The 13,445-nt window shown below is 35.4% G+C and overlaps 1 protein-coding gene across 1 annotated transcript in view; it reads left to right on the plus strand.

Moving 5' to 3' along the window:
- LOC105814599 (cleavage stimulation factor subunit 3) overlaps window positions 1–13,177 on the plus strand; it is a 16,448-nt gene extending 3,271 nt beyond the window's left edge. The window contains exons 2-12 of the mRNA XM_012649638.1: window positions 991–1,100; window positions 1,541–1,657; window positions 1,922–1,996; window positions 3,380–3,523; window positions 3,903–4,005; window positions 7,176–7,245; window positions 8,471–8,666; window positions 10,931–11,084; window positions 11,775–11,869; window positions 12,002–12,062; window positions 12,468–13,177. Of these exons, the coding sequence (XP_012505092.1) occupies window positions 991–1,100; window positions 1,541–1,657; window positions 1,922–1,996; window positions 3,380–3,523; window positions 3,903–4,005; window positions 7,176–7,245; window positions 8,471–8,666; window positions 10,931–11,084; window positions 11,775–11,869; window positions 12,002–12,062; window positions 12,468–12,670 (1,328 nt within the window). The 3' untranslated portion in view covers window positions 12,671–13,177. The remainder of the gene's footprint in view (window positions 1–990; window positions 1,101–1,540; window positions 1,658–1,921; window positions 1,997–3,379; window positions 3,524–3,902; window positions 4,006–7,175; window positions 7,246–8,470; window positions 8,667–10,930; window positions 11,085–11,774; window positions 11,870–12,001; window positions 12,063–12,467) is intronic.
- Window positions 13,178–13,445: the final 268 nt, after the last annotated feature.

Here is a 13,445-nt window from a genome sequence, read left to right on the forward strand (position 1 = left end):
GTGTATGTGCATTTCAGGGATCAGCTAAGGATTTGAGGATATTTATGCCCAGATTTTCAGGCTCTGGCTCTCTTCTTTTGGGAATTTCCCCCTTCAATTTCCAGCTGCTCTCAGAGCGCAGCTCTCCATGTTACTCCTGGCCAGTAAGTCTGTAGCATTTGACTTGAGTTCTTGCTTTGTCAGAACTGCACAGACATGGGCCTGCTTTTGAAGGAAAACACCATAATAAGTATGGAGCTCAACTAATGTGGTTCCCTTTTTTCAAGGGCTCAATCTCCTCTGAGTTCTGCTGCTTTTTTGGTCATTCTCCAGTACCTTAAATAGTTGATTTTTGGTTTTGTTTGTTTATAATTTTTACTTTCAGGAGGATTAGTCTGATACAAACTACTCTACTACTGCTGGACTGGAATCTGGAACTCTGTTGAATTCCTCAGTCTTGCCTTGCTCTCTCAGCTGTAGGTCTTTGCAAATACTGTTTCCTTTGCCTACATCATTTTTGTATCCACCCCATCTTTCTTCCACTCTACTTACTTTCTCATCTGACCAGCTTCTGTCCCTTCTTCAGGTTTCGTTTTAGAAGTCAGCTCCTTAGTGAAGCCTTTCTTTAGTTCCTAAACTATGTTAAGTCTGGCTGCTGTAAGTTTCAGGAGTACGCTGTACTTTCCTTATCATAATACTTTTTATCTTTGCTTTCTTAAAGCATACACTGCAGACTTTTTGAATATAGGAATTCTTATTCACTTTTGTACTTATAATGCCTTTCACATTCCCTACCATATAGTTGGTGCTCAATAAATATTAATAAATAGTGGACAGATGGGGCTTGGGTGAATGATGGTGCCAGAAATCACTAAAGCTTTTTATTTGTAATTGTTATTCATTTTTGAAGACCCTATCATAGCCTAATAATTTAGTTATGATGCTTGTATTGATGGGTTTTACAAATAATATTTATTTTAATTGAATGTTTTTGTGAATGTCTTTCCTTAGTTATGTTTGCTTACGAACAGTGCCTGCTTGTGCTGGGCCATCACCCTGATATTTGGTATGAAGCTGCCCAGTATCTTGAGCAGTCAAGTAAACTGCTTGCAGAGAAGGGAGTGAGTATTCCTTACCCCTACTCCTGCTTTGGTCTTTTTATAGTTTTGTTATAGCGATGATTTGCTAAAAAATATATCATTGAATTTTGGTAATAAAGTATAAGTGTTGAAAATTGTAAACTTATGTCAGTATGTATTTTAGTGACACTTGTGTAATTATGCTGCCTTAGAATTACAATATAGTAGCTGTTTTCTAATGTATTAAAGTGAATGATTTAGAGTACTTGCATGATTCTTTTATAAGTTAAAATAATGGAAGAAGTCTTTGGAATTTTTTTTTAGAATCCATAAATGCATGTGTATTCGTGTGTGTGTGTGTACACCCATATATATGTGTGTTTTCTAGATACATATAAATAAAGTAGATTCGATTATATTAATTTTATTCTCTTTCAACTTTATTAAAATTATTGAGGATAAGCTTTTTTTTTTCCTCCTAGGATATGAATAATGCCAAATTATTTAGTGATGAAGCTGCTAATATATATGAAAGAGCCATAAGCACTTTATTAAAGAAGAATATGCTTCTTTATTTTGCATATGCGGATTACGAAGAGGTAAGTAAAAATGTTTAGAACTTTCTTATAATTCAAGAATTACTGCAAGACTGAGTTTTTTTCCTGGCTGCTGCTTTGCTTGGCATATTGCTTTCGATAGAGATAATGCAAAATGAACAGTTACTAGTCCTTAGCTCATTACATTTGTGCTCAAAGTAGGTGCCATTGTGGGGGCAGAATGCACAGCTTCTGGATTCCTTAGAGCTCAAATTCCTGCTTGTTTATAACCATATATTCATATTCACTTCTTCTCGACCACCTTAGAGTCGCATGAAGTATGAGAAGGTTCACAGTATATATAACAGACTTTTGGCAATTGAGGATATTGACCCCACCTTGGTGAGTAACTTTACAAATCTCTCTCCCACCTTTACAGTCTGATTAACAAAAAATAATTTCAATTTATATACAGCAAAATTCACTATTTTTGTTGTGTGGTTCTATGAATCTTCAAAAATAACATTCAGTCATGGGACCACCATCACAATTAAGATACAAAACACTTCCATCACCCTCCAAAAATTCCCTCATGTGACCCCTTTGTGGGTAACCCTTCCCTCTGCCCCAGTCTCTGACAAACTTATCTGCTCTGTGCTGGATTTTTTTCTTTTTAATGCAGCTACCTGAAATAGCTACAGAGGGATTTTAACACTTTCTGTGAGCATGGTTTGAAGCCTCTTTATGCCACATAATTGTGGCTTAATAAATATTTCTTTTTAAATGAGGCAGGAGAAACCAATATCCTGGGAAGGGGTTGGGCAGAAACTCACTTTATCCTAAATCCTGTTCTGTAGAAGTAGTTTTCAAAGCCTTACGTTTCTGCAAATGTGCAGTGGAACTCTCACAGTGGGAGGGGAAGGGGACAGCCTATGAATGGGGCTCTAGACCTTCTTCTGCCTCAAGTCAATTACAGCTATGCTGCTTTTTGTTTGTTTGTTATATTGGATTCTACTGCTCTAATTGCTTGTATTTATTCATCATTTTAAAATTCATTCAGCAAACATATTCAGCAAAAATACTGGAGTTTGTGCATTGTGTTAGACTCCAGCAATATAATGACAAACTAGATAAAATTCCTTTCCTTAAGGAGCTCATAGTTCATTCATCCATCCATCCATCAAAACTAGGCAAACCAGGACTCTACTAATAGTCATTTTTTCATTAAACAAATACTGTATAGTCATCATGTGGGGGACACTCTGTAGGTGTTGGGTATATAAAGTGGCTCATAGTTTATCAATACAGTTCCATTATATGGTCTTTGGAAAATAGAGTAGTGGGCTTGTTTCAATAAACCAAGAAAATTTAAAGTTAAACATACATTGTAAAACATGCTTATATTAAATCAAACCTTAAGTTTTCTAGATCTTGGTATTTATTAATGGAGTGTTTTCTATTAGTTTCACCTTTTTCTCCCTTAATATTTAATTTGCATAGTCTAGAATTAGATAGTGGTGATGACTGCACAACCTTGTGAATATGTTTAAAACCAGGGAATTGTACACTTTAAAGGGTGAATTTTGTGGTATGTGAGTTACACCTCACTAAAAAACAAAACCAGATAAATTTGCATGCATCTCTAATACCAGAAAAAATTACTTGTGGATTCAAATAGTATTTTATTATAATCCTACTCTCTAATTTCTTGGGTATTCAGGATTGCTTTTGTATATGGGAAACATACTGCCTAATCTGTAGAATACAAATACTTTTTTTCCATAGGTATATATCCAATATATGAAATTTGCAAGGAGAGCAGAAGGTATCAAATCTGGAAGAATGATATTTAAAAAAGCAAGAGAAGATACCAGAACCCGCCACCATGTCTATGTTACTGCAGCACTCATGGAGTATTACTGTAGTAAGGTAAATACTGAAATACAAGTATAAAGGTAAAATAATTTTATTCATCTGAGATACATCAATTAAAAGAAAGGTCATCCTAGTTTCTGTCTATAAACTTTAATTGTTCCATTTTGTGAAGGAAATCTAAGTATATCTGTGTAAAATTATATAGAGGCAAATCCCCAACTGCCTGTTAATTTATGCCTTATTAAACCCCATATTTCTAAACCTAAACCCCCTTGAATAGTTTTTAGCTCAGCAATTTTTATTTAACATGATATTAATTTCCATTTTACTTTTTATGTACATTGTCATATTTAGGTGTTGCAATTTTAATATTCTTTTGAGTATCTTGTCTGACATTTCATGGAAATTAGTACTTTACTCTTTTTACTTCTAGGACAAATCTGTTGCCTTTAAGATTTTTGAACTGGGGCTAAAGAAGTATGGAGACATTCCAGAATATGTCCTAGCCTATATTGACTATCTTTCTCACCTCAATGGTAAGTTGACTCTAGAATCTATGATGGTTAATGTTAAACCATTTGAAATTACATTGCTGGATTTTTTTCCTTCTTGAATGTATTATAATTTTGACATCATACCAGACAGGAACTTGATAGGCACTCAAGAAATATTCGTGGCCTATCAACCATGAATTTATAGAGTAATGATAGGTGCTTTTTGACTCTGCAGAATGGTCTTTAATCAGTAAACTGCCATCAGCAGTAGGATAAAGCTGCAGTCTGAGGAAACAAGGAGTTGTTTATATTCATTTCTGATAACTCTGAGCAAATTGTCTCTTATTTCCTGGAGGGAAAATAGACAAAAAACCCTCCAGCTCCCAAATCTCAAAGATGCTGAAATAGTAAAATACCTTGAGGCTGGTGGGAAAGAGATTAAAAATGAAACATTATGGGTTTTTAGTATCTTTATGTCCCTTTTCTGTTGTAATAATAATGGGTATCCTTTATTGAGTTTGTACCATGTACTAGGCACTGTACTAGGTAATTCATTCAGTGTAGTTACCTATAGGCTAGGATATGCAATGTCTTGACAAAAAATGATCTGGTATAAAAGTTGGTTTAAGAAAGAAATATATAATTATGTGCCATGTAAATGATTATAGAAATAAGTATAAATTAATAATTTTAATGATATTCCAGAAAAATATAGCATTCTATATACCTAAATAGTATAAAGAAATAAAACTTAAATATGATTTTATATTTCAGCTTAGTGATTCTACACTCTGGGAAAAGACTTCAAAAAGTGAGATAGTGGGGCATTTAGTTGATAAAGTTTTCTTATATAAATTCAATGTTCCTTACCACTTGTAAATTATTTTGCCTGTTTTTTTTAACATAGTTACTAGTATGTATAATACTTTTATTATTTTTTAAATAAGGATGACATCTAATGTCAGCATTATTGTCTTCCAAAATCAATGTTTTAGGTAGTTCATTCATTCATCTATCCATCCATCCATCCATCCATCCAACATTTATTCATTACCTTTTGGTTACCAGGGTCTGGAAGTACAAAGGGGAATAGGACTCCATTCTCATTACCAGAGCATTCTTATGGGGGAATCCAGTGTGTAAATATAATTGCATCATCATTTGATGCGTCATTGTAGCATACTTCTGAGGTTGATGTGTAATCTTAAATTTCAGTTTTCTCATCTGCAGAATGGTCATAATAAGAATACCTTTCACAGGATTGTTGAGAGGATAAATGAGTTTTTGCATGTATTTTACTTAACACTTATGGAATGCATATCATATTACCATTCCATAAATGTCAACTATTTATAATGGCGGTGGTGATCATGAAAAAATGTGCTAAGTACTATAATAGAACCCAGAATTAAATATTTTAGAAGCACTGAGAAGAGTGTAATTTAAGTTCTGGAACTGTGCTGTGCAACTATGGTAGCCACTAGACTATTAGGTATTGAGCACTTGAAACGTGACTAGGCTGAAATGAAATGTGATGTAAGTGTAAAATACATACCAGATTTCAAAGACTTAGTACCAAAAAAAAAAAAAAAGAATAAAATATTTTAATAATTTTTCATATTGAATATATGTTAAAATGATAAGAATTTAGATGTATTGGGTTAAATAAAATATTTCACCTGTTTTTACTCTTTTTAATATGGCTAGCAGAAAATTTAGATTACATATGTGGCTTGCATTTTATGTCTATTGGACAGTGCTGTTCTAGAGGGTGTCACAGAGAAGGGCACATGCGTTGGATCTTTAAAGATGAGTAGTTAGCCAAGTAAAGAAAGAGAAGAAGGGATTAATTATTCTCAGCAGAGAACGCAGCATGTAACAAGTAGTGGGAAAGTTATGTGGAATGGCAAAAAGTGTGTCTGAAGCAAAGCTTGGGATAAAGCTAAAAGGATACAATGCAAAGTTTATTTAACATTTTAAAAAGTACAGTATGTTAAATTGAAGATGGAAGCCACACAAATGGTGCCATCTTCTTTGGTCGACTACATTTAATCGCATGCTTTTATTTTGCATATGGACATGTATTAATAACAAACCAAATAACTACCCTGAGGCAATGAAAACCAACCACTCTGTTGGATGTTTTTCTTTTTAACAACTTTATTGTATAATTTATATACCATAAGTGCATCAAGTATACAATTCAATGGTTGTTAATAGATTTACTGTTGGATTTTTACATTTTATTTCTTTGTTTTTGTTTTGTTTTTAGAAAGTTACCCAGGCTGGGGTGCAGTGGCCCCATACACTGTAACCTTGAACTCCTGGGCTCAAGTGAGCCTCCCACCTTAGCCTCCCAAGTAGCTAGTACTACAGTCATGTACCACCATGCGCACCTAATTAAAAAAAAACAAAACATTTTGTAGAGATGGGGTCTTGCTATGTTATAGGCTGGTCTTGAACTCCTGGCCTCAAGCACTCTTCCTGCCTTGGCCTCCCAAAGTGCTGGGATTACATGCGTGAGCCACACTGCCTGGCCAGGATCCTTAAATTTTAAATGATCTCTTAACAGTTTATAATAGCAAGAAGTGTCATTTTCTCTCTTCCAACTATAGAGGCCCTCCTAAGATTCTTAGAATTTAATCCACCTTTGGCAACCCTTCTTAAGTCATTTACATTTGCATATCTACCTACCAACTTAGTTGTCATCTTATCTCTATAAGAAGTTAAAGGAGCTAGGTATAGCATAGTCCTGGTGCCTCAAAATAAGAAACTCAATTATGTTTAAGTTTGAGGTTGCCATCTTTCACATTCAATGTGTTTAAAAAATAGTGGTAGCCTACTATAATGTCAGCAGATATGTAATTTTCATTATTTTTAAAAGGCAAATGGGATAGCTGATTCAGACATCATACTATTATAGCTGTTTTGCATTACAACTGCTATACAGTACAGAAGAGGGATGAACTAGAAGTGAAAACACCTGACTTCTAGTTACTGTTCTGCTACTCAATAACAGAGCCAGATCAAATTACATAATCTTTTTGAACATCAAGTTTCCTCATCTGTAAAAATCAGGGCTGATAATGATTACCTTTTTGCATAGGATTTTTGTGAGGGTTAAGTGAGATAATGCATGTGAGAATATATTGTTGAATTGTAAAAGTGAACTTTTAAAAAAAAAATCTTTAAAATCTTTTTAAATATCCTAGAGGACAATAATACTCGAGTTTTGTTTGAACGAGTTTTAACATCTGGAAGCCTTCCTCCTGAGAAATCTGGGTAAGCCATTGTGAAAACTTGTTGGTTGGGTTCTAAAGGTAGCTTTAATTGATCTATGGGGTGAATGTTTGCTTTCCTAAGAGTTTCAGGAGAAATTTCCTTTCTCTTTCAAGACTTGTTTTACCTACCTGCAATATTTTCATAACTCTTTAAGATTATTTTTAAATTTTCTGCATAGTGATTAGAATTGTTTTAAGAGATGCCTTAGCAAGCAATTATTAAATATTTTAATATATCTTTCTAGTTTAATATATCCCTTGAAATTGATATGAACATGTTAAGAGAGGAGTTCTCAAATTTTTACCTCCCTTACTCGAAAGCAGACTTATATATTTAGTTTGTTGTACATATTATGTCTCTGATTTATGTTCACTCTGTCAGTTCTACCAAACAGAGGAACAGCATGGTATAGTGGTACTGTGGAAACAGTAAGGCTTTGGAGTCTTGGGTTCAATTGCCAGCTCAGCCAACTAGACATTGGGCAAACATAACCTTACCAATCCTCACTTTCTTATCAAGTAACAATAATGTCTACCAGTGTAGGATTTTCGTGATAGTCTCTTACCTGGTATATAACAGGTACTCAATATATTACTTTAGTACAAAGGTGTTTAAGTAGTCTGAACATTAACTTTGCCTATTAAAATAGTAATAAGACACCAGTTTGTCCCCAGTGGCCCACATTAATGGGAAACAATAGAGAGTAATCATTAGATTTTGGAATATATTTTTGTTCATACATTAGATGAAAAGTATATTCTACATTATAATTCATGCCACTAAACAAAATGATGAGGACACATTATTCAGGAGAAATTAGAAATGTCTAGGTTCCTATTAGAACTCTTCTACCTAGAGTTTACCCTCTCTCTAAGGTAAGTGGTCTTGTTGACCACAAAGAATAGGAAGATATGCTAAATAAGTAAAAACTCAAAAAAGGGCTTAAATACTGAAGTATTAACATTTAGGGTAAAGTGTTATAACTTACTTTGAAATGCTTAAACAAAAAAATAAGATGAAGCAAATATGGCAAAATATTAACAAGCTAGATATTGGTATATAGGTATTATACTATTCTATTTTTCTGTAGTTTGGAAATCTTTATAATAAAAAAGAGCTTTTTAAAAGTTAGGGGGGAAATGGGGGAACTTAAGGCTTTTTTGTAAATGAACTGTCCTGTCCCAAACCCAGAATAATTAAGTATTGATTATATTTATTTTTACAGAGAAATCTGGGCCCGATTTCTAGCTTTTGAGAGTAATATTGGTGATCTAGCTAGTATACTCAAAGTGGAGAAAAGACGGTTTACAGCATTCAAAGAAGAGTATGAAGGAAAAGAAACGGCTTTACTGGTAGATAGATACAAGTTCATGGATTTATATCCTTGCTCTACGAGTGAACTAAAAGCACTTGGTTATAAGGTATGTACTTAGGATCAAAATGTGTATAGTGTCCTTTTCCAGTGTTTTAGAAGAGTTCATGGATAACTTTCACTCTAACGTAAATTCTGAAATCTAAATTAATCTAGTTTTAGAATAGATTTGCAGAAAACAATAAAAAAGTTCCTTGGGTTTCTGAAACACTGTCAAAAGTAGCTAAACAAAATGAGAATTGAAATGAGATTTTAAAAACACTTTCATTCTACCCCTGAAATTGTCAGTGCCTTATCTTATGTCAGATGGAGGGGGAGAAATTTTTAAAGAAAAAGAAAATCTAAGTATCATCTTAGGTATGACTATTTCTAATAGTTCTTACCAAATTAATGAACATGTTTTAACAGATCTTAAAGCAAAGTTAGTTCCTGATGCATATTTTGTAAGATACAATGAAGAAACATTACAGCTTGTTAAATCCATAAAGTTCCTTAAGGGAATTTGTATCCTTACAACAATGCTCCTTCAGTAAGCCCTTCAGGGATTAGCTTATCTAGGTATGAAACTCTTCTACATAGAGTTATAAGAAAATAAATCTAGTACCTGAACCTGTATAGGCCAGGGGGAGAGATTCATGTTTACACAGCTCCAGAAATAGCCCTTTCTGAGAAAGCTAGTATTCTATCATTTCTTAATCTTTCTGTGTCATGTGAACAAAGACCAAGATGGAAATCAAAAGGGAGGCTGTATGCACAAAAGTCTTTGGTTGGTCCCTTTAAGCCAACCAGCATTAGGATGTTCTTGACTATCATTCTTTTCCCCATTGCCCTCTTTTGATCTGGGTTTCAATCTGTATCTTAATCAGATTAACAAATTTGAAAAAAACTACCCACAATTGAGCTTCAGACATTTTTGTTAGGGGAAGCCCCAATTCTATGCTAGTCCCAGATTCCTATTCTGAACCAAGGAATTAGCAGTTCCTGCTTCTAGCTTAACTACCTCTTGAAAAGCCAAAGACGTTTTAAGACTATGGTAAGTCTTCACTTAACATCAGCGATAGGTTCTTGGAAACTGATTTGAAGTGAAACAATATACAGCAGGTCATTGAATAACATTTCTTCATTTAATGTGGTTTTGTCATAACATTAATGAGAAAAAAATTGGTTTTGTTATATGTCATTTTTCTTAAAGTCACATTTTCCAAGAACCTATTGGCAATGTTAAGCAAGGACTTACTCTACTTTGTGAAATTGTTAGCTGTTTTGGGAAAAAAAAAAGGGCTATTTCAACTTTTTTAAAGAAGCTAATAAAAATAAATTTCTTACTATTTCCAAGTAGAACTACTTCTTGAATATGAGTTTTCCATCTTGTATTTCTATTTCTACTCTTCTGGTCTTTTGAGGATTAATGTGCTTCTGCCTGTGGTGTGTATGTACGTACAAGTGAGAGAGACAATTTCCAATGTGCCTACTCATTTAGATTTGCTTATATAAGACCAGATGTCACCAACTGCATTTGAACAAATTTTGAGAAAGTGAAATGGTTTTATATCCCTTAATGATGGCATAAAGAGTTCATTCTTTTGGCTCTAGACAGGTAGATTGACAGTGGTTGCCTGAGCAGAGGAGCTCCTCTGGGATAGGGTCTCTGTTAATAGGTGGTCGTATCACTCCCTTTGACATAGCTGAGAGAGTTGTTCTCAGCCCTGCAGGGCACTGCTAGTATATTAAAAAGAACACTGTGGGTGAGTTTGAGGTCAGAGAGGCCTGGGCTCCTAGTCCTCCTCTATTCTTACTAGCCATGTGGCCTGGGAAATATCAGAACGTTTCTGAGTTTAGTCCCTCCTATAAAAATGGAGATGTGGAGTGAGATGTACTGCCTAAAAAAATTTTTAAAAAGATGTTACTATTTGCCTCATAGTTATTCCCCCAGAGAGGGAATAAATGGCTACATTTGAATTTTCCTTCAAATTACCACCGTACCATCTACTTGGTGCCTGGTCTTATGACTTTACTCCCAAACGCTTCTGTCTATCCCACGGTGTCCTCCTGGTGACACTAAGTGTAGCGACTCTTGCTTGACTGGCGCTGTGGTAAGGTTATAAAACACCAAGTCTTCAGAGCCAAACAGTTTTCCTGGTTGAGTATTTAACAGTCTTTACTATCATTAAAGTTCTTATCTTTCTCTATTTTCTCTTTTGGTGGTTTTAACCCAATTATTCACACTGTGTATCCTCAAGATTATACAATTGCACAATTATACTCTGTAAGTCCCTTTTTCAGGTTTAGGATTCTTCTGTTCTGCATTTTCAGGATGTCTCCCGTGCTAAGCTAGCCGCTATAATTCCAGACCCAGTTGTAGCTCCTTCTATAGTGCCTGTTCTGAAAGATGAAGTGGATAGAAAACCAGAATACCCTAAACCAGACACTCAGCAGATGATTCCATTTCAGCCACGACATTTAGCACGTAAGCCAAGACTTTAGATCCAGTACCAAGACCTCGGTTTGTTTGTTGATTTAAATCCAAGGTGCGGGGGGCGGGGGGAGTAACATGGCCTTTCCATTGCAGGCTGCTTATTAGACTTAGGGTCACTATGGCAAGTGACTTGGCTGTAATCTTTGAACCGGATTAACTAAGAATGTCCTACAAACAAGACTTCAGTGATCCAGATTCCAGTAACCCATTTTGGCAGTGATACTTAGTTTTCAGAAATGCTGCTATGTGCAGATTACCTAAACTGCTAGAAACTTACTCCAGTGATGTTATTTGGTATTTTTATACTTACTAATGGTTAGTAGCCCCTCTAGGTCCTTTCTGAACAAGGCACTTTTGATTAAATTTGTTGAATAGTTGACTTTAAACAGGACTGCTGAACAAATGACTTGTGCAGCTCAGAAACAGTCTGTGACAAAAATTGCCTTTAGTTCAGCCCTTGGGTTGTCTTATGCAAGTCACTCCTCTACTTTTCTGCCTCCCAATGGCCATGGGGTTGAAACTGCTTTCATTATCTCACCCACTTGAGTTTGGTCAAGTGGGTAAAGCACTAAAAGTATTTTAAATGTCCAGAACAAAGCAACATAGACATAGAAATTTAGCTCTTTACATGTATAGAAATTCTTCCAACCCACTTGCTTTATGTTTTTCTTTCTCTCACAGCTCCAGGTTTACACCCTGTCCCCGGTGGAGTGTTCCCAGTGCCTCCTGCAGCCGTTGTTTTAATGAAACTTCTCCCTCCTCCTATCTGTTTCCAGGTTTGTTCACTATTTTCATGGTAGATACTGGCTTTATGGGTTATAGTAATTGTGTGCTTTTTCTCTTGCATAACGGGCAATATGCTATTTTATCAGTTTACTGGGGATTAAAATTTATTTGCGTCAAAATAGGGTCCTTTTGTACAAGTGGATGAACTGATGGAAATTTTCCGAAGATGCAAGATACCAAATAGTAAGTAATGAAAGCCCCGTTTTCAGAGTATAATTTGACATTGTTGTTTCCTGGGCTGGAGAGATTGTTATTCTTTGCCATTGAAGTTTCTAAAAAAGTACAACGAAACCCAGGAGTGATCCAAACCCTCTTTGGCAGAGAGAAGCTTGTTCATATTCTAATTCCACTAAGTAGAATGTCATAAAAGCTTATCTTTTCTATTCATGTTAACATGTACTATCAGACTTGGCTTATGAAAATAATTTTATGAGTTTTAACAGATTTTGTCTTTTCCTTTAATTATTTAGTATCAGTAGTACTGTCCCATGCTTTGCTAATAAAGTATCCAAAGTAGAAACTACATATCCTTTCATAGTGGCATACTTGAAGTATCCTCCAACAGTCCTTTTTGTTTCACTTCAACAGCCGTTGAGGAAGCTGTGAGGATCATTACTGGCGGGGCCCCTGAGCTAGCTGTGGAAGGCAACGGCCCGGTGGAAAGTAATGCAGTACTCACCAAGGCTGTCAAAAGGCCCAACGAGGATTCAGATGATGATGAAGAAAAGGGAGCTGTCGTCCCCCCTGTTCATGACATTTACAGAGCACGGCAGCAGAAGCGGATTCGGTGAAGCTGAGACCTGCCTCTGAAACAAAACGCTTATCCAGGACTCCCTTTTTGCCTCTTAAGTCACATGTTTAAAAGAGACAACGCTTTGTTACAAGGTTCTTGGAAACAAGGTTGTCATTGGTGCCTCTATCATATGGTTCTTGAGAAAAAAAACCAACCTGTGTGAATTTTAGAATATGGAACAGACCCGTGCTCTAAGCAAAATTAGGTTCTCAAAAATGTGAGAAAAGTACAAAATGGCAGAACCACATTTGTTCCCTCTTCAAGGGTGTCTTGTATGTGCCACTTGAAGATTTGTGAGTTTTCAACAGTTTTATTTTAAAAACTGGATGGCTTATGATTGTAAAGCATTTTATCACATTTTCTGAAAAACAGTTGTTCTCTGTTTGCTTATGTAGAGTCCTGCCTTATTGTTTGTTTTTATTTATGGCAGAATGTATGAATCTGTTTTGTAGTTTAAAATTTTAAAACGGTCCTATAAAAAAATAAAAGGATCTCAAAAACATCATGCCTCCTTCTTCTTTCATACGGATTTTAATTACCATAGCTTTTTTTTTTTTTTAAAGAGATGGGATCATGCTTTGTTGCCCAGCTAGAGTGCAGTGGCATGATCATAGTTCACTGCAGCCTCAAACTCCTGGGCTCAAACGATGCTCCTGCGTCAGCCTCCCAAGTAACTGGGACTACAGGTGCGCGCCACCATGCCTGGCTAGTTTTTCTTACTTTCTGTAGAGATGATGTCTTGCTGTGCTGCTCAGGTTGGTCTTGAACGCCTG

Source organism: Propithecus coquereli, unplaced genomic scaffold (assembly GCF_000956105.1).
Source record: "Propithecus coquereli isolate 6110/MARCELLA unplaced genomic scaffold, Pcoq_1.0 Scaffold30, whole genome shotgun sequence".
NCBI lineage: Eukaryota > Metazoa > Chordata > Mammalia > Primates > Indriidae > Propithecus > Propithecus coquereli.